A 22,656-nucleotide genomic window follows, 5' to 3' on the forward strand; every position below is an offset into this window, starting at 1 on the left:
GAAACTTCACGTAACGGCCTTAACAACAGTGTTCCCAACAATAACAACGCACAACACAAGCATCCATGCCTTGGATAGGGCACACCTATCAATGCGGGACTCCAAACCATGACCCAACGATTTTCGACCCTTAAGTCGGGGATGATCCTCAAACAGACTCTAGATGTCCTGAAAAAGATGCCATAATGAGGCGTCGAAACGTTGGTGGTCACCTTCCAGCTTATTCGGTGAAGAACGGTTGAAGGCTTGATGAACAGCATAATTGTAGTTTCCAGGTTATGCCAGACAAAAGGTATCCGGCCAAAAGAATATCGCCAGCACCAACATTTTATGTGTACTAAGACGAGTATCGCCAATAGAACGTGAGTAAAAATGCGGAATTCAAAATTAAATTACTCGAAAATATTACAAGAACCGTTATGGCATGAGCATACCAGGAAAATAACGTTTACATACCAGCTGGGTTCCTAATCCAATTTCTCCATTCAGCTCTTGCATATGGATGCGAGCTCCTCTAACGCATATAAGTTTTAATATGGGTAACAGGTAGGTATTAGAGGCCTCGATGTATTATCATTGACGCTTAAGGTAAAAATGATATGGCTACGGCAAATTATCATATCCATAGGATACCAATGGCTTGTATAATAAAATAAAAACGTATATTGTCTATCTCTAAGGGGGAGCTGTAACGCCGCGTGGAAATAAATATCTGAATATCTTTCAAAACTATGAGTTACCGCTAAACTTGATTTTTGGAATAGGGAGGCAGATATTTTAAAATCATGAAGTAAATATTTGGTCAATTTATAGATGGAGTACATGCAAAAAGGTCATTATTATTGATTTTTAAACTCTGGTATTCAACTGAAATAGATATTTCCAAAATATAAACCAGGGAAAGCCAATTTTTGAGGCCGACTGTTGGTGGGGTATAAAAGACTCGTGCAATAAGATTATATAAGTGTTTAATAGGGTGCCTCGTTTAGCCACTTTTTTTAGGAGCGAATGGTAATACCCGGTGAAAAAGTTGCGTACCCCGGTGGGTATTATAGATATGATTTATTTTCAAAATCGGTTAATATCTTCTGCTCGCCATTTTGTCTTGAAATTTCGAAATTTTTTACGAAAAACGTTAAAAATGTAAATAATTTAAATTTGGTTTCAGCAAGCACTCATTTTTCCAATGGAGTATAGAATTGGCATTTCTTTGATATTTTAGACCAAAAACGAGAGCTCTATTGCTTTTAATTATCGAGAGAATAACCTTTTATCGTGTTCCCGAAAGCACTTTTGTGGTGTAGGCAACCCGCAACCCGCCCTCTCATTTTACGCTATGCATGCGATAAATGACGCGTAATAGAGATTTTTTCAGTCAAAAACGTAGTAATCATGTCTGATGTTGTCAAGGGAAGTCACTAGGATGAGAATATGATTATAATCAAGTTTCATGACTTAGCTATGGTATTTGTGGCCAATAGGATACATAACAGACCCTTTTTTCGAAGAAATTTTAAGTTTATATACGATTATAAAAAAGCAATTAACGAGTTACCCCGAGATATTTACACCACATATACAACATGTCCTGTCGCATTTGATACGTATAGATGAAGTGCGACCGCCGGCGACGCCGAAATTAAGGTCGATTTTTCGAACGTACGGCGCAGTCCGGAGTTAGCTGCTGGCCACAGGGAATACCGTGCTCGACGGAACTTGGAAAGTGAATCTTTTCAAGCAAGTGAATTGCATAGATGGTAAAATATACGAGTATATCATTACCACATTTACTTCCGATTCCTTATGACCTGATTTCTTCTATGCGTTTTGTTAATTATCGTCGATACATTACAAAATGGCGGACCCCGTTATTCGTCGAATTTGATATTGATATTTGTATTATGTACCGTGCCTCACTGCCCGCGGCTGTTACCTGGGTAAATGCAAAGCCGTGAGGCGGAGTGCATTACAAATCGCTATTGATGTATAGCTTTTGTGGCGGATATCTTTAGCTTTATTATTTACTAAATATGATTGACACATTTTAGCCTTTATCCTCAGTCTCTCCATTTTGATAAAGGATTAATACTGATTAGTAGAGATACGTGAAAATTTCCCTTTCACTTTTATTTTATCGCACTTTCAATAACAGTTTATCGCATTTTGTAGCGTCCATTTTTTTATTTTCATAATGAGGTAGATGACGATAAAATGTAGTGAAACATAGTTATATGACAAAATACAGACTACATTAAATAATTAATGTGTAGAACAATAATAAATTAAGGAATAAGACGTATAGTGGCGGTGGTGTACTTGCCCGCGCCCACTTGTAGTTCGCGGCCACGTAGAGTCCCAGCCAACTAGCAACTGGCCAGTCGCTCACATGCTTTAAGTGGTGAGTGCCGGCGGAGCATTTAAACTGCGATCGGCACAAAGTGTACGAATTTTGCCGTCGAAAAGGCAAATTTGCGTAAAAATATCATAAAAGTCCAGTCATCGCATCTATGTCGCATTTATTTGCTCACATAGTATCTATATCGCATTTGCGATTTTCGCGCATCTCTACTGATTAGCTAGGTAATTGTTGGACATACCGCAAATGCAATTGTATTGCTCCGATTCGATAGGACAGCTGACCTTTTCACTTCCATGCAGCAGAGTTTCTGCTAATCTTCATTTAACAAGATCAAATTCTTAAATTACTTAGTTGATCCACTTTATCTTCATCATTATTCCGTAGCACCACATTCCGAATGGTTCCACTCTCGTTCAAGCCTCTCTCGCATATAGAAACGTTCTCCATGTATAGCATCTGATGGATTATTTCCTCACTTCTATACTGGTATTTTAAGCCAGGGGTCTCCAATTTACTTGGCCACGAGGGCCATATTCCAAGTTCCGAATCGCGCCGCGGGCGGATAGCAAATTTGCCGATGACTGGAGTATTCGATGTCAACGTCTATTGAAGTATCCGGTGGCATATTTCTTATTTACGAACAGTTGAAGGCGACTTTGACGTGTAGTACAGCGCTGCAATGCTCCTAGTGACGTCTCACAGAGTTGAACGAGCGAAAATCACGCGCTACTTGAAAACGAGTGCGCGGGCCGGATGAAAGCCCTCCGCGGGCCGTATTTTGGAGACCCCTGTTTTAAGCTCAAGATTCTTCTTTTAGAAGAAAGCCCTCCTCGCCTGTACTATTCCACTGATATTTTTTCCTGTTTGTCCATAGAAATAATAGAAGGCTAAATGATTGCTATCGGATGGGTGTAACTCAAAGCAAACTGCAAAGGGACAAGCAAGCAAAGGCACAAGCAAGGCCGTATCCAGGATTTTGTTCTGGGGGCCACAAGGATATCTCGTAATATAAAACGAACGCAATGATGATGGGACCGTATTAAAAATCTTGCATATTTTTTAGGGTCTGGGGCGGCACGTGCCCCCGTGCCCACTCCCCCCCCCCCTGGATCCGCCTATGACTCAAAGCATGATATCAGTGTAAGCAATCCGCATCCCTCCGAAACGCCCCCGCGAAGTAAACTTCAGGACGCGTGCCCGGATGAGAGGTGTCCTACGGCGGCCGTATCTTCACGCCGTAAGTTCACCTATCACTTTCAAACGCTTAAGTTTTGGCAGGTAGCGTCAGAGTGGAGTTTAGCGAAGCCGGAAGATGAGGAAGGGAAACTTGAAGGAGCTGCAACTCCCGAGAACACTCCCAGGCATTCGAGGAGATCAATACGCGAACTCCTCGAGATTATATATCGCAGGAAGAACACGTAAATTTGACACCAAAGTGATTCAACTATTATGACGACATAAAGCCGATCATATAGTAATGTATAGGACCCTGAAGACAGAATATGCTGACATCATATGCCCCAAAATACAATAGATCGGTATATTACGGGAAATTGAATAAGAAAGACTGATTAGATTAGAAAAATTAGACGTATTCTCAAGATTAATACACAGGAAGCACGCGAAGGAAAGAATAAGAAGGACAGGAAAGCAAAGCAAGCACCGATAAATTAACGATGGAGAAAGAAACTGATATCACCGATAGATTAATCTTCCACGCTTACATATCTCAGAATTTCCTTATCCAGCCTTTTATTTCCGAATTCCCTTATCCTTTTCTTGTAATCCTAATGAGTTCAATAACCCATAACAACAAACAGGTGGCAGCAGTAATAAGTTCTTCCCACAAGGTCAAACGTGCCCATTCGATAGAAAGATATAATGTGAACAGAAAGGAAAGAAAAGAGCACATTTCAGGTATTTTATTAAGGGAATTCAACAGCCCAAACTAAACAACTAAGGACTCTACCACGCCACCAGCGAGGCCAGCAGTGACAAACCAGATAATGGAATATTATCGACAAGCTCTCCAGATCAAACATATTCGTAAGCCGAATCACTAGCATAAGACCTTCATTATATAAATTACCTAAGATCTAAACTGCCAAAATATCGATAAAATTGAGTAGGTAATATCTCCATCAATACTTGTGCGAAAAATTTTCCCCCTTACCTCAATTGGAGTCATGTAAAGGGTTCCCATTCGAAAATTTCATCACACGAACACCAATCTTCGGAGGCGAGGACAATTACTCAAACTACTAACTCTCGACTGCTGGATTTAATATTCTCCCAAGTACCAGAAAATGTTACATGGATATCCGAAAAAAGGTTGAAAAATCTGAAATGTCGTTACATCCAACCTGTGACATTCCATGGATATTTTTTAGGTATTCAGCGATAATATCCATGAAAAGAAATCCAGGAAATATTTATGCATTATTTTCGCCGAATGGTGATTATTCGTTGACTAATAGCATTCACGAAACGGAAGTTCGAGACGTAAAGACCAGCGGTGACGGCCTGGTCGCCTGGTGACGGAAGTTTGTTGAACCGTAGCCACCGAGAGACAAGGCCTACGCAAGCGAGCAGAGAAGGTCGGTGACGTCAGGACGAGTGGGGTTACAAATGTTGTTAGGGAGTTGTTGATGGAAGGATAGTGGCATTGTCGAAGTGGTAAACAGAAGTCGCTTCAATGAGTGAGACGTGAAAATAAAACTATAATTTGAAGAAATTAAAGAGGTTTTTAGCAGTGGTTCGTTCTACGGTAGCAGTGGATGTTACTGAAGTTCTACTAAAGTGTAAAAAGTTGTGCAATTAGTATTAACTACCGCAGTGTTTCTGACTGCCGAGGAAATTACAAGACGGGGCCCAAGGTGTCTGTTTTCAATTTCCCGAGCGATCCAAAAGTTTGAGAAAAATCCATTCGTGCCATTATGAGAGAAGAACTTGAGCCAACAAAGAACAATAAGGTACGTATCGTATAATTATAGAGGTATTGATGAAAGTGTGTTCAAAAGAATTTTTGGTTTTGTTAAAGATGCCTACTTATTATTTCGATGAAATTGCCGAGTTTAAATTTGAAGGGCATGAATCGATGGATACTTTTAAAGTCTCCTGAGTGGTTACACATTTATTAAACGTTCCTGCCTTAGTTATTGGAAGTCTTTTGGTAATGATTGCAGTGGTGGAAAAGTTATTCATTGTTAAATAGGTAATTCGGCATCTTTAATTTAGTCATGAATCCCATTCGGTGGATCGAAGTATATCATCTAATTCAGATTGATATTGCTTTAAGCTATTACTGAAAGGTTCTTAATATGGTAATAAGTATAGGTAGCACAGTGAAATTACTCCAGTGCATAAAAGATCTTTGTTTTTATGTCACCGTTTGATGTGAATGAAATATTTTCATGATTTAATATAAATATTTACAATTAATCTTGTGGGTTATAATTAAAGAGATGAGGAGTTGAATAGCGGCATTCACTTACTACTTAAAAAAATTAGAATTTCTATTAATTTAATTGACAGCAGTCCAAGATTTCCTGTACCTGGAAGTGTGTAAATTATTTTAATTTTATTGTTTGGTGGATTCAAAGAGTGTAAATTTAGTCTTGCTGGCCAAATATTCAAGTACTTACTTAATTAATTATAAATAAAAGAAGCACGGCCGTGGTATCATTTAAACAAATATAAAAAATCCAATCGGCTAGAGTAGCATTTATTAATAGCTTTTTTTATTGGAAGGCTTATTGTATTGATCGCAGCGATAGAAAAGTTATTGCTTTCTAGTTAAAAATTTGGGCAATTCGTCAAATTTTATTTATTCATGACTCCTATTTGGTGAATCAATTCTTATTACTTCCTGTTAGCCATAATTCTCGATTATTCATAGTTAAACAAATATTGTTGTCGGTGATTGTTTTTCGGGTTCATTCCGCGTGGTCTCATATTTTGAGAACGGCAGTTTCGGGCGCGTTCCAGCTCCCGTCTTCGGTTCCAAAATTGATGTGACATTATCATTGATTATCATTTGTACCCGAAGACGGGAGCTGGAACGCGCCCGAAACTGTCGTCCGCAAAATATGAGTCAATTCTGAATGAACCCGAAAACCAATCACCAAATAACTCACCGCGGAAGCCTCCGTAATAAATTTGTAGTCATTGGTGTCCCTATACACGCCTCAGTTTTCTCAATGTTAAAAATTAAAGGCATGAGGGGTAGAATAGAAAAATAGAGTAGTCTAAAGAATTGAAAATGCTTTAAAATAAATTAATAGTCATTCAAAATATCATGTAATGGGAAGTAAGGGGTTACTTTTTATATGAGCGTAAATATGTAAAATATTTAATTTGATTGTTGTACTGAGACCTAAATAGTGAATTGCATTACTTTTACAGGTGTGTGTGAAGAGAATTTTGCTCCTCATGGCATAATTCGTGAATTAGGGAAGTATGATGAGAGGACAGCGAGATTACTTTCTGCACCATTGAAATGGTCACGACTGAGACGCTGTGACATCCTAACTTCCCTATTACCCCATCTACCTGTCTTCCCAGGCAAGCATACGGGAGAGCCCAGGCAAACGAAGAAAGGTGAAGGAATTTTCTGCATTGGAAGAGGCGGTGGAGGAGAGCATTACGGTGAAGGAGACATACGACCGACAGAATATTATTTCAAGCTTAGTGAATCTTGGAGAAAAGTTCAGTTTCTTGATTTGTGAAATGTTTGGACAGTGGTTCATAAGCATGACTGCATACTTGTTCCGAACACATTATCCTCAACCCCATACCTTGAATTTAGCTCTCTGTTGTGGTAAACTAGGCACGCAATGTTAGTGTTAATTTTGAAAAAGTTCCAATTTTAAAACTAGGGAAGTTTTGCTTACGCAAGAATGTTTATAATGTTGGAATCTTAGGTGAGACTTTCTCCCAAATGTTTTGATCTGCCTCTTGTGGTATATATAGCAGTGACTCCTTAGTCATTGCCTCTGATTACTGAAAATCTGTCATGACAGTGATCCCTGTTATTACTTTATTGGCGAACACCTGTCCTTGAAATCTGTTGACAAGCCTGACTATTCCACAGATATGTAGATATTTAGTGCAATTCTTCTCTCTCTCTCTCTATCTCTCAACTTTTGCTTAAAAGTAAAAGTACCAGGGAAATGTGTGCATCCGCATTTGAGAATGTCCTCTGTGATGTGTACAACTACACTCGAGTTTTGATGATAATAATAAACATGTTAATACGCAACTGTTGACATCCTTATTTATGCATCACCTCCACTCCCCTATGACTTTTATTTTTAATCAGGCCCATGGTGTCCAGATAATCAATAATGGAGAGGAGCTCGTCCAGTAAGTGAGATGTCTAAAGCTACGGGAGTGATATACTGAGAATTTTGGTTAAAGCCTTTGCCAGCTACTTCATTCCGATCAGATTTTAAAACGTATTAATTAACGTCTCGTGGAATAATTTATCGTATATTTGGAGAAAACTAATGAGCTGTTGCTATTCAAAGAATTCCCCGCAGCAAAAATGTGTTATTGAACAAGAAGTTCGAGCATTGCGTTTGCTTACTTTCGGTGGTTTAGTTTGCAATCGTAAATATATAAGGACGTTAAGAGCTGAATAAAGTAAACCTGAAATATTTGTGGTAAATATTTTAACGTAGCAAAGTAAATGCGAAGGAATTCTACTATCTAATTAGAAAGAATTACGCTCACTCCAGTTGCGATCGTTCAAGCGAACGACGAGTGGCAATAATCTAACCCTTCTCGTCGTGACGTCACGGCTGGTTGCTCAGGCCTTGTCTCTCGGTGGCTACGGTTGAACACGTTCAACAATTGATTAGAGAGTCTTGTGAGTATTGTCCTAAAGGAATCGACTGGAATCCGCGAATTCATAGATTAGAAGCGAAGTTATAATTAGTGAGGAAGCAGTTTTTGGTGCTCTATGGGATTTTTATGGATATCCATGTAACTGTACAGCATTGTTATATGGATGCTAGCAATGGATATTTATTGAACATCTTAAATTGGTAACTTTAGATATTCTCTGGATTTCCATAAAAGTTTTTACAAATACGCTGGATATCTTATGGATATTAAGGAGGTTATTTTATAACATTAAATGGATATTGTATGGATATTATCTGCTGTTTGGGCTGAGTCAGATTCTGATAGCCATAAATATCCTGGCCGTAATTGTGAGTCTTGAGCTAGCTCCAACAAAGCGAGCTTCCCAGTGTTCTAAGTATTCTGGTAGTTCAAATATCTAACTACCACCCAGATATTTTTAAAATGCACGAATTGAAAAACATCGGAATCAGGAAGAAAGATTCTCAGTTAGCAGACGTGCTGCCCAAAACTGTATTCGCTTGGTGTGGACAACCCGACTTATCCAATATTTTTCCCACCAACAACCTAAGATATATATATATGACACGGTCTCCGGCGTCACTTTGTGGAACTGCTTCATCATAAAATAAAAATACATTGTTCTATTCCACACTTTATTTTAACACTTTGAGTGTCATCCGCTAATTTTAAAGCCCTACTGATAAATTCAGCCATTTTCACTAAATTCGCCAAATTTTTAAAACATTAGCATCAAAAATATATTTATATCGATGTGCATTTCAATAAAAATGGACTTTGCTCTTCTTTATAAATGAGTTGAAAAACATTTATTGCTAACTTTTAAATATATATTTTAATAATGAAAACCTACTGTTTTTTGAAAAATAAAAAAGTTGCAACAAATGATGTACCGCCATAAAATGAATAACATTTTTTATTGCACTCAATTTGAACTATTTAAACCATGGAAGTCATACAAAGGCATTGTTCCAAGCACATCATTCAAAATCCTGGATGACAAAAAGGGTCACTGCACCCTCAACGAACGGTTGTTTCCTCTAAAGAATTTTCACACAAAGTAGGCTGAGATAAGGGTGCCGGTAGCTACAGAGGACTTTTCGTCCTCAAGACATTAAAAGATCTCTTTTTCCATCGAGCAGTTGATTTTTGAAATAGCAGAACCACAAAGCAGTAAACTGGAAAAGTACCATGGGCGAAATATGATAGCTTCACGCAAACAAAGTCAATAAAATAGACAGACGTAATATTACGTCCATGACAATCCCCACAAGGATTAGCAGGACGTAATTATACGCCCATGGCACGCAAAGCGTTAAATAGTACGACCCGGGTTCCTGCATATCATGCTATCATCAAGTGATACCATCTATCATCTATCTATCTATCTATCTATCTATCATAACCTGATGACAGCATGATATGCAGAAATCCGTATCTTACTATTTAAAATAAAGTATGGAATAGAACAAAGTATTTTTATTTTATGACCTAAGAAATGTCAGACCCTCTGATTCCCCGCTTCTCAATGGTATCTTCAGAGAGTTCAGGTAAGAGAATATGAGAGCAGTTTATAATAAAACTAGCGTAATACGTCGTTCTTGAATAGGTAATCATGGGAAATCTTAGAATTATAAAATTTATAACTGTCATATGACGAGCAAATAATACCAGTGTTTACAAAGAATAAAATAAGAAATCAGGTCGATTGGTGGAGGAATTTTCTAGGAGTGCACTGGTTGAGACATAAAAAACGGAGTCATAAACTGGAGAGTACGAAGCCGTGGACATACTTAAGGGAGACGACTGCAATTCTCACGCTAAAGGGAAGAGGGAATTGAATCGATGAAGATCAATCTATCACGATCGAAAGGAGAAATTTCAGCAACAAAATGGAAACTGCAAGATTCTTCGGTTTCATTAGGATGTGACGAAAGAAAAATAAAACTAATAGCATGTACAAGGTTGAAGGCCATTACTAAAATAAAAGGAAATAAGGTTGCTTGGCTCAGGAATATTCTATTTAAAGGCCAGCTGAAGAAAATTCCAAAAAATGTACAATGTTGAAAAAAAGACAAGAAAATACCGCATAAATTACAATCTAAACCTAGCGTTTATAATGTTACGTGAACAACGTTCGTGCAAAATAACTATCTGATTTGTCAGCATACAGTCCAAAAATATATAGACAACTATACCAGCTATCCGTTGTACCTAAGGCAATGGGAATATTCTGCAAAAAAATTTAAAAATGGAAAAAATAAAATGTCAAAGACAATTCTCAGCAACAATATCAATCACAAGTTATTGATTTGGAGTGAATATTAAGTAAGAGTGAAATTTAGTGAGCATTTTAAAGGTTTTGGTACACCTGAAGAAAAATTTATACGGTGAAATTACCTCAAAGCTAAATGTCAGGCATCCTATAGTTAAAAATACGGTCGACTCCTCTTACCATGCTACTGTCTAAGAAATTCTGCCATAGAAATAATTTTTCAGAATACTATACGCCTCCATACACTACAGTATGAAGACGATTCAATTACGGTTACAAAATCTATCGTTACTTTAAGCTAGGTAGTAAACTGGTCCGTCCGAAAAATGGAGTTAATAAATCAGCATGAATTCTTGGTGGGTTATATCATTCCGGCAGCCTTTGAAGTGTTCATCACCGCGCTGTGCACGGCAGTAATTCAATTTCGATCCGGTCCGAATGTCCCAGTCAAATGCTTGGATATAAAATTAATGAGAAATATTTTATTGAATATTAACAATGACAAATATGAAATATAAAAAAATCTACGCCAGAAAAATACAAAAAATACAAATTAAATAGTCATTCACTCACTCTGTGATACAACTCGAACGTTAGATTGGATAAGTGAGGGTAGAGCTCACCCCAGACTGAGTCACGGGCGTGTAAGTATCAAACATTCTCTGCAGGAAGGCCAGTTATCTCCCTGGGCCACCTAACTCCTCGAGGATTTCGTTTGAGCCTAATTGTAAATTTATTGCCGGAATATGTGCTGTCTAAAAACTTCATAGAATTCCAGAGACTTCGCCCGGGATTTGATACCGGTACCCTTCGTTCAGCAGCTAACTGGACTACCCACTAGGCTTCTACGTTTCCCCAAAATTGAATATTCCTATACATTCTTTCCCATCATTAACGTGACCAGCAGGAAAGTTACGAAGGGTTCGACGATACGAAAGGTTGACGAAAAAGTTGGCGGCCAAGGGAATATTCAAGTAATTACTTTCTTCCCTCAACTTTTACGCATTTACATCAGTGATGCAATATGCACTGTGATTCAACCGTTGCTGGCCAATATTTGTGGTGTTTCGCCACGATGATGGGAGCGATAAACGAAAGTAACTTTCCTGAAAACTTTACGGAGTTACCCGCTAAGTACCAATTGAGCAAAGATTACATTGAGATAAAAAAAAATCATTCGACTTGACTGGGATGGTCGAGCTGAATGACTTTTTTCCTGTGGAATTTTCTCACACTCACCCAGTGATTCAACTCGAGGGTTTGTTAGGATAGGCGAGGGTTGAGCTCTACGGAGGAGAAATTAAAAGGGGCGGGTACTCACTTCTCTCCGCTTTGGACATTTTGAACTCGTCCTTCCTCCGCAGCTTGCACGAGAAGAGGCTCTTCGGGATGAAGAAGCAGAGGAACCCCTTGCTCTCCTCCGAGTCTTCGTCGTTGGTCGCCGACTTCTTGCCCCTCGAGCCCCCGACTAGCGCCTTACCGTCGGCGGACACGGCCACCACCGCCCCCGACTCCTCCCCGGCCCCTTCGCCCCCTTCCACTCCCCTCTTGTCCTCTGCCATGGCCACTACCTTCCTCCTCCTCTCCTCACCTTTGCAACACAGGCACACGGAGAGGCCACGTCCCATGTCACAATGCACGCACGGTTTGGGGAAAGGGGTGATGGGGGAGAGGAAAAAATGGAAAGGAAGAAAGAGAGATGAGGAAATGGGGGCGTAAGTGTCAAAAAGGGCGTAACTCACTCACACTTGCACTTGACTGCGGAACGAATTGGAAGGAAAGGAATAGCTCATTGTCATCTTGAAAAGTTCTAGTGTGTCTCAACCAGTCATCCCGTATTGACACGAGTAAAATTGGTGAAGAATAGGATCAAATAGGTATTGAAGGGGGCGTACCCTAGTACTCTCACTCAGTCACTTTGTTCTCGCACTTGAGTAGGGGATGAAGGGGTGGGTATGGAACACAACGTCGTCATCTTAAAGAATTGTTAGCGGCGTGCCTTTTCTCCACTCAATCACGCGCTAACAACAAAGGATGACGTCACAAAGAGGGTGGAGAATAGAGGGTGGCCACTTCACTTCTCCATTTTATCCCTCCCAGTTCACACATCACCGCCACTGTTGAGAAATTCGTTCCCTTGAGAGTTGGGTGGATTTTTTCAGCGTCACGAAGGGGAGCACCACTAACACAAGGTAGAGGGGGCTTCTTTCACGTATCACATCACGCAAGCACAACCACCACGCTCCACGGTAATAACAACGGAAGTCCGAACCACTTTCTTTAATCAAGCGAATGGATATAAATCACGGAACATATTTTGCAACACTATTATCCTCGGTGAAATGAGTAAAACAACAGTTGATGACCACTGTGTAATATGTATTTCGGTAGCAACACTCGGAAATATATGCGGCACAATTATTTCCCGATCGATTTTGAGAGAATCAAAAACGAAATCAGATTTTTTCATCTCCCATGTTAATCACGAATGCCTTCGCGAAAAATAAAGTGTGGTGAGTACGACGGGCCCGCGGAAAAATATTCTAATGATTTGGAGCACGAATTCAGGCCAATATTTTTAGCCCTCTAATAACGTTACTCGACAAACTATTCGAGAGGGAACGTCGTAGGAAGCCCTTTATGTGCTACGCAAGTCCCCAACTGTATTTCTCGCAGTCAAGAAGGTCTCAATGCAGCTCACAAACACCTTCGGATAACCTCAAAAACTTTCTCCGAAAGCAGCTTATTTGCATGAGTTTCAATTATTTGATGGATGTTATAGATTTATTGAAGATGTACTTATATTCTGGAGACTTTTTTCCAACACTTGACGATGCAAATTTCTCAGATCACTCTACAAAAATTAAGAAAAGAACAATATTTTACCGTTAACTCAACAAATAATTTTAATTTTGGTGTATTCAATAAAAAAAGTAAAACTTTGAGATTAATACTAATTTTGGTTCTCTTTAATGCCTATGTATGTTTTTAGATGTGCCTTAGCCTTATCGTATAATTGAGCTTAAATTCCTTTTATCAAAGTCATTCACATGTTTCACGCCTCTCAGCACGTTTAGGCGCACTAGAGGTGCTTTTGTTCAAAGAATCAGCGGGGAGCACGACGAATTGAAGACGAGTCCCACAAGGTCGCTACCTGGGTCCCCTGCTCTTCCAAGCGCCGCAACAAAGCACTTCACGCTCCGGTCGCCGCGCTCAACGCTTGGCCGCCGCGACTCCCGCACCCGGAGACATTGCTCACCGCACCATCCCCTCCCCCGCCTGCACCACCTGCTGCTCGCCTACCCCAAGGGCGAGTGAAGATGACCCCCTCCTTGGCCGAGGGGCGACGCCGCGAGGTAAAGCTCCTCCATGGCCTCGTTAGACTTCCCAGTAGAACGTTCCCTTATAATCCCGTTTGTACCATCGCGTCCACTCCCGGTTAATGCCAAAAGGAAGAGGAAAGTATAATCGCTTTAACGCCTGCTCCCTCTCGCGTGCAAGAAAAGAATTCTACCGCCAACTTTTGAACAGTCTTGTTGGTGATTTTCGGGCAAACACTGCCGGTACTTTTGAGACAGTGTTTTCGGTATCACTACTCAGAGTATTCACTTGACAAAGTGAAAATTTTAACTAGAGACCATTGGTGAGCTTGTCACGGTTTTAGAATCCTCACTTCGCTTTCGCACGCACACGACACAACCAACGGTAAACCGCTTAAAAAAGATTACGATGTCCCTTCAGCACTCTCGCCCTTGCTCCGGTTTTCCGGAACTAAATCCAATTTGTGTTGTGACCGAGAAACACACCCCAAGTGGCACACTTCCACAACACAATTTTTATTCAATCAATAAAAGGCATTAATTGGGCAAAACCAAAATTTCTCTTAATTAAAAGGAAAAAATGTTACCATGTGAACGTTCCGCCACCAAAAATAAAGCGGAGGTAACACAACAAATTACACAAACACGGATAGTGGCTTGGTCGCAGATAAAAAACGGCTTGTGAGCGTTGATTGAACACTTAACGCATTTAACTAGCTCGGAGTCGTCGAATGGTAGAAGAATACTTCTAACTCGGGTAGGAGCGTTTATAAATTGGCGAGATTAATGCACGAGAAGATTGGTAACACGAAGGTTCTGACACGCTCGGAGGGCCGGTTAAAAATTAAAACTTGTAAAAGTAATCGTTAAAAATGGTAAGGGCTGAGCCCACTTCGTGTTCACAGTACACACGTAAAATAATGGCGACTGAGAATTCCAAATAGCACCATGGATGAGCGATGAAATGCTGTCTACCCCAGTACGCCACAGGGACGTAACTCCTCCTTCAATGGAGATTTCTAGTCAGATATTCCCATGGATCCAAAAGACAGGAACTTTCTCGGGTCAGTTCACCGCCAGGACAACTGCTCAACGTCGCAGGAGTTCCCGGAGTCGTCACCGGGGAAGATCTCCGCTCCGCTCACCCAACCGCTAGCATCCCGCGGACGCACTGCGGAGACAATGGAAGAAGACAAAAGAGTTAGTCTGGAGTTTATGCATGCCTGGCCTTTGACGCGAGCCAAAGCGGGGAGAGGCGGGAGGGGGCGACCTTTGAAACGAAAGACATTGGCAGGTGACGATGGAGCACTATTTCGGACCTGATACGAGACTCCACTCTGTGACAACAACATGGGAAGCGCGTATGACCTCATTACTCCTATACGCCGGCTTGCTTATTGGATACGTTAAGAGAACAGAGAGAATAGAGAACGTTTATTACTCCACACACAAATTACATGAAAATAGCAAAATTGAGTAATTTTAGGTCGCCGCGAAGGATAACCTGTTCGAGGCTACCATCCAAAATAATAATACATTATGCTTTACATATAGTGTAGCTAAATTTGTGTTACCTTGATAATATATACTAATAAGGCTTAAGTGCGTACATGAAAAAACAACTAAAGTAGTATTTATAATTCATTTACATCAATATTTTATAGCAATATTTGTTCTACACTTTCTTTAGTGAGAAGCCAAGAATGTGCATTTTGCAAAAACTTTCTCAAAGACTCGGAAAAAAAGCATGACTGGGGTAACATATTAAAAACCTTTGGCCCTACGTACAAAAAACATCTTTTAAACAAAGTCAAATTTGGTTGTGGTAAGGGCACACTTATTTTACGCAGGGTAAAGGGAGAAGGCAAGGACTGAAATATTTTAGAGTTACCACTCCTAGCATAAAAACATCGTAGGGCCTTATAAATATATAGATGCCTCAACGGAAGCAAACGCAAATGAAGAAAAAGACGACGCATCACTCCCCATACGCGGGTCGTATCGTGTATTTTTACGAATTAATGGTTTAACACCATAAGAACCGGGATCGTATGGCTACCGGCAAAAAAATTTAAAACAATAGGGTAGTATCCTTCATGAAAGAAAACGAAAGGCATTGATTGCGATTCGTTACCCACCATTATTGTATTCATAATACACAAATTATTTGGTTTTTGAAATAACGGTTTAGACGAATGTCAAGGAACAAATTTTATCCTCATTTGAAAAAGGCCAGATTGGCGCCCATGCGATTCCACTCCACGTGCCGTCACAGGGACCTAGTTTCTACACGAGAGGATAGGAGTTATACATCGTCTGAGGTTACCAATGCATGCATGAGGCACAGAGCTCAGGGAAACATGTCTTAATAATCACCTATTAAAACTGGCTAAGGTCGGAGAGTTTTCTTCGTTTGATAAGGTATTAATAAACCTTTTTTAAGCCAAGCGCTACCAGCCAGCAAGGTACTCAGCTACCCGCTAGCATCCTGCGTCCTATCAGCGCTCAGAGCCTCGATCAAGGTCATCTCACAAGGCGGGAGGGGGAACCAGAAATGCGTCGCACGGACTTTTTCCCATCATTCCTACTTACGCGTCGCGTTTTCGCGCGCTTGAAATTTTTCACTTTTCATTTAGTCGCGAAAAAAAGATATCGTAATTTAAAAATCTAAAAGTGTGAAATTCGTACTCCAGGCGTAATAATCTTTCGATTCAGGCAATAAAAAAATAATAGGAAACTACCCTATTATTATACAGACTGTCCCAACGGAAGTGTGTCATTTTTGACCTGTAATTTTAGTAACTTTCCCTTAAGCAATATTCTTGAAAATTGGCATACTTACGGGGAAAGGCTCTAAATTTTGTTGAGTGTAAGCAAAATTTTACAATTTTGACCTTTTGACCTCACATTGTGGGCCCAAACCAAAATTTTTGAATTTGCGTTATGGGGTTTCAATGCTAAAAAATTCGAGATAGAAAAAAGTTTGAATTTCATTGACCAAAATGTCTATTGTTACGTTTTCGGACACGAGGAAACCAAAAATAACACATTTATTCATGAAAATTCAACCGCTGACCCAGTAAAGTCACAGCCAAGGTCATAAGGGTGGCAAAAAGAATAGGATACCAACAAAGGTATCGATCAATGAGTTTTCAAGGGTGCCCAAGTCATTGGTATTGTTCAAATACTCGTATTATCCACTATATGACCTCTAAGGCTAATACTGAGGTCAAAGGTCTTAGAGGTAAACGTTGGGCATGTATATTAAAATTATTGTATCCACAATGACGGGTACTACTTATTTTAAATATTTCTTCATTTACGTTAAAATTAATTGATAACTTCATTAATTACAATATTCCTCATTGTTTATCAATTAATACATGTGAGTAATTTTTTTACAAATTATTTCACAGTATAAAATTTAAAATGAATATCGGGCACCTCGCTCCTGCTTTCCCTGCTCTGACCTACCACACGCCACTCCGATATGCTGCTTATTTCTACTAAAATGTAATAAGGAATGTTAAATGCATAAACGTTCTAGCTAAAACATCAAAATGTCAAGACGTATAATGTAGTGCAGTGATTTCTTGAATAAAATATGCATTACCTTTACAAATAAAATAGTTACGCTTAACCCGCCATCGTGACTGGTGTTAGTCTTTTAAGGTAGACAGGAGGTATAACTCCATTGCTATCAGAAAAAAATCAAATTATATTTTAGATGTATACGTACCATGAAAAATAAATAACAGCCAGAAAAAACGATATTCACCTGCAATAAAAAAACAATTCAAGGCAATATGATTAAGTAAGTAAAAGTGAACCGTCCGGTCCTTCTAGCGTTTACAATTACGCTTTTATCTTGAAACTTTCATGGTACATGGAGTATGGCATATCATTTGCCTAAATACGAAGCGTCGAACATCCAGGAAACTATTAGGAAACAATTCAACACATACAAATATTGACCAAGTTATACTATGCCCTGGTCAAAATTTAGCTCTTGTATTGTAAGGAAAAGGAAATGTACGTCTGAAATACCGTTTCACCGGAAAGAAACAGAGAGATATCATTACTCTCAAACGAAGCTTACTTCCACACCTTTCATGAAATTAACCTCGATTCCCTATTTCCAATAAAAGCAATTTTTATTTGAGAGGATGCTGTTTGTCTGTCCGCTATACGTATACCTACGGCAGCACGGATTGCAACCGAAATTAGTACATATGCGGTATTTCATGCTCCAAAACCTCGTAGTGCTACATTCGGTTACCTCCGACGCGTCCTCCACATTGTTTACTCATTACGAGACCATTTTTTAAGTCACGTAATAAAACTTCTGCGTTCGGACATCCTGCCGGGTAGGCACACCTCTTCACTAGCTCAAAAGGAAAATATAACTGAAATAATACAATAGTCTATTCACTTTATGTCTGCGGGTGAGCTTTCGTTGGAGCCCGGACACTCTTGGATGACTTCGCTGATAAGGGAGGGGTACTAACATGAGAGAGGGAGAGAGAGAGGAGGAACGAACATATCGTTGCCAAATGTACATAGCCACCCTACTTTGTCACTGATAAAGTGTGAGTCATAGGTGGCCACAGGTATTTTGGCACCGGCGCCGAGACAGTACACCCACTCATTTAGAAGGCATTGGGGATAATCCTTTCACAGAAGCCCATAACACTGTCAGCTGCCGCGCTGAATAAGGCACCGTTGGTGGAAGGCATACCTACTGAGTCACTTACAAGGAGAACGCGTGAGGTTTGGCAACACTGCTCCACGAACATATTCACGATTTTCACTCGGCGGAGCTCTGAGAGCGACTCACTGAGGCCACGCCTACTGTTTGCTGATTGGTCAAGGGAAAGTCACGTGTCGAGAAACTTTCCCTCTTCTCACCTCCACATCCTTTGGCCACACCAGCTAACCGCAGAGATAAAATGAACAGAGTATAGCCTCATCTATTAACCCTTTCGGTGCAAACCGTTTTGTTGGTGTATAAGTCCACTAAATATTTGTGGTCTACACACGAACGGATGCACATAGCAATCAATGTTGTGGAGCGGGGCATAAGCTGATCCCCAGTACGTTTTACGGAAATCTTCCATTGTTTGCTGCTCATCGTGTCTAAAAATCCAGCCATGCGACCACGAATTCCAAGCTTCAAATTTCCTACTTCTCTGGGCACTATCTTTTCCTAGAAACGACGGGTGACCTGCTAGATTCTAATAAACCTACTCAGCAAGCCCACTTTATTCTCAGAGGGATGAACAGCTTAGTAACAACTTTTTAATGTATTTTACACTGTTTTTAGGAAAAATATATTTTTTCTAAACTTTTTTTAAGCTCAGCTAGCATTTTGGATGTAAGACTTGTTTTACAAATATATCCCATTATGTCTGCTCAATGGGTGTAAATAGGTTTAGACGTTTCTAGAAAGCCTTTTTTTTAAGGGCTTCCGAAAGTTTCGTCCGAAAAAAAGGCTTCATGTAAAGGAGTTTCACCTCCTTAATTACCTTACTTCTATTTTGGCGAGTCATAGGTTGAGAGAAAAAATAAAATAAACTGCTACAACAAGTACTTGTAACGCTCAAGTCGTTTAATTGGCCTTGTTTGTAAATAAAAATCGTTTTATCAATTCGTCGCTTTAAAAAGGGGCAGATAAAATATGTGAGATATTGTTTTTTATATCAATTACTTAGCTATGGATAGAAAATTAGTATTAATGCCATCATAATTATAAGTTAACAATCCTATTATTGGTATCTTGGCAGCCCTCCATTCTTCTCCCCTATCCGCTAACCTTTTCATAGCGAATTTTTAATATATAAAAATTATTCCCGATAAATATACAGGAATATTACAAATGAATTAGTGCCTTCGTTCATGCTGATTTTTTTCCCAAGAAATAAAGGAATCTAGGCTAGAGTATAACGGTAATCGTATTCGACTGTTTTGACTGTGAAAATAGAGAATGATGCGCCTATGCATCGACGGCTGTTTTGTGGGTTTCAAGAACAGGGACGCAAGTTCTGTGGAGGAGTGTCACCTTTTGTTTATTTTTGCTCAAGTGAGTAACTTTTTATTCCGTACTTTAAACTAAAAACAAACATATACCGTTTCAGTTGTGCCTTGTTTTAATAATATATTTCGATTGAGCATTAGCTGCTATGTTTAACGATATAGGTATTGGACAAAGAATTATTTATTATCACTATTTTAAGTTGGTTTAAAGTAAAATAATGGCGACGGGGTAGGTTTTCGAATACGATGCGGAGCAAGTTTTCGCAAACGTGTCCCGTCCATTTTCACAACAATTGAATAACAAATTTGAATGTTTTCTGTTGTTTCAGATTATTTTTAAGACAATTCAGTGACTTTGCTGTCATTTCCCCCACACTGCACTGCCCCTGGCACTGACTCGAACCAATATTATGGCTGGTTTTAAAACAACGGGTATATGCCCTTTGAATCATTTGGTGTTTACTGACACCGACTTCATGCCAAGTTATTTCACAGATAGGCCTGACCCAACTGGGATCAATGTTGATAACTGTTCCACTGAATCTAATTTGGATCCGTTGGCTGAAAACATCCCTACAACTATTGCTGCTTCTTGTACATCGCCAGAGGATGTCAGGCCGTTCGAAAAAACTCGACCCAGAAAGGAAACCAGGTAAGGGTAAAAGGAAGAAATTCGGCTATTTTGACGGACACCCCTGTTAATAAACAGCTAAAAATGGAACAGGAACAAGCTACACAGAAAATACAAAAGCTTTAGCAAGAAAAGAAGAAACAGAAAAAGGTTAACAAAGAGACTATGAAGAATGACGGAAAAATGGCAAAGTCGGTAAATAAAAATCTATTTCAAAGCCATTCCAGTGATGAAGATGAGACCGGCTGTACGTGCATTAATGCTTGGAAAAATTTAGCAATTCCAAATCTAGCGAGCAGTGGGTCAAATGCACTCGCTGCAAAAGATGGGCACATGATTCTTGCATCAAAGGGATTGATTATTTTTTGTTTGCCTTAACTGTGACAGCGACGATGATTCTGAGTTTCGTTAAACTTTCTTAATGTATTTGTATTAAATATACAGTGATTTCCTGACACACATGTTCTTATTTTCCATGTAGTTATATTTTAGTATACCTATGCGAAAACTTGCCCCAGTATAACTTAATGCTATGCGAAAACATGCCGCGGCCACGGGGCACGTTTTCGCACGTGACTTATGTTTACTTATTTCCATTTTTACTAACAATTATTTATATTTCATCAGTTACAACAATTTCTAATTGTAGCCGATATACTACTTATTGTTATGGCACGCCTTTGATAATTATTAATATGCAGTTTATAAAATATAAAATAAATTTTAAAAAATGCGAAAACCTGCCCAGGTCTCCCCTATTCTATTAAATCCAATCAAAAACAGAATAAAGGTATCCTTTCCTTTATTTCTATTAACCCATTATAACCCAGAGTTGCTTCTAAGCAATATCAAAAATATATAAATTTTCAGCTCTATTTCGGAAATATCTAAACTACGAATTATTTTGTGGCGTAAAGCTTAATTACGAAGTATATAGCTCCCATGCTAATCATGATTGAGCACAAAATTCTCAAGCTTTCAGAATGAAAAATCTTGAAATTTGATTTCTCCCCGAAGTAGCTCTGGGTTAGAAAGGGTTAATTGCTTTGATTAATTCACTCCCATATTTACAATAATATTTCAAAATACCTATTATTCACTTCGAAATTGCCTACAAAGTCCGGTTAATCTTCAAGGGATGAGATATCCATCACTGGAGCCATCGCGGAAAATAATTTCGTGAAAGATAATTTTTCCGCCATCATTGGAGCAATCGCTGGAGGTATCACTTGGAAGGGACGGAAAAAACGATCGAGTGATTCATTCAGTGAGGCTAAACATTCTCCTCTCATACTTAGTTTTCATCATCCCCTCCTACCTTAGTATTCGTTCCATTCATAGCCTCTGCATCCCCGTAATCTTCTCTTGACGTTTCCTATCCTCGACCACAATGCCGAGCATTTCGTCGTTATTTTTTGTCTCAATAGGGTGGTTTCCTATTATTTTTTTATTGCCTAAATCGAAAGATTATTACTCCTGGAGTACGTATTTCACGCTTTTAGATTTTTAAATGACGATATCTATTTTTCGTGATTAAATTAAAAGTGGAAATTTTTAAGCGCGCGAAAACGCAACGGCTAAGTAGGAATGATGACAAAAGTCCGTGTGACGTATTTCTGGTTCCAGCTATCGCCCTGTGAGGTAACCTTGGGGCGAGGCTTTGATCCTATCTGCTCCTATATACTCGTATAGAAACTAGGTTCCTATGACGTCACGATGAGTGACATTGCATGGGCGCCAATCTGGCCTTTTTCAAATGAGGATAAAATTGACCATTGCCATTCGTCTAAACCGGTATTTCTAAAGCCAAATAATTTGTATATTATGAATACACTAATGGTGGGTAACGAATCACAATCAATGCCTTTCGTTTTCTTTGATGAAGGAAGTTACCCTATTTCTGCCACTCCTGCATTTCAAACGCCTTCAGTATTTTCCTCGGCGACCACATTTTCCAACCGTAAATCTCTAAACTGCTTTTTAAAAAAACTACTAAAATCAGAATATACAAACTACTAAAATCAGAATATATAAAACAATCATAAGACCCGTACTGTTATATGGAAGTGAAACTTGGAAACTGGATAAAAAGGAAGAAAGAAAATTAATTGTTTTTGAAAATAAGATCCTTAGGAAAATATATGGACCAATC

General features: G+C 39.3%; 1 protein-coding gene and 1 long non-coding RNA gene across 2 annotated transcripts in view; both read right to left on the minus strand.

Moving 5' to 3' along the window:
- Nucleotides 1-12,148, minus strand: part of LOC124163048 (serine/threonine-protein phosphatase rdgC) — a 473,289-nt gene extending 461,141 nt beyond the window's left edge. The window contains exon 1 of the mRNA XM_046539832.1: nt 11,842-12,148. Coding sequence (XP_046395788.1) covers nt 11,842-12,148 — 307 coding nt within the window. The remainder of the gene's footprint in view (nt 1-11,841) is intronic.
- Nucleotides 12,149-14,198: 2,050 nt separating this feature from the next.
- Nucleotides 14,199-22,656, minus strand: part of LOC124162009 — an 84,601-nt gene continuing 76,143 nt past the window's right edge. The window contains exon 2 of the long non-coding RNA XR_006865462.1: nt 14,199-15,011. This is a non-coding gene — a long non-coding RNA (uncharacterized LOC124162009). The remainder of the gene's footprint in view (nt 15,012-22,656) is intronic.

This window comes from Ischnura elegans, chromosome 7 (genome assembly GCF_921293095.1).
Source record: "Ischnura elegans chromosome 7, ioIscEleg1.1, whole genome shotgun sequence".
NCBI lineage: Eukaryota > Metazoa > Arthropoda > Insecta > Odonata > Coenagrionidae > Ischnura > Ischnura elegans.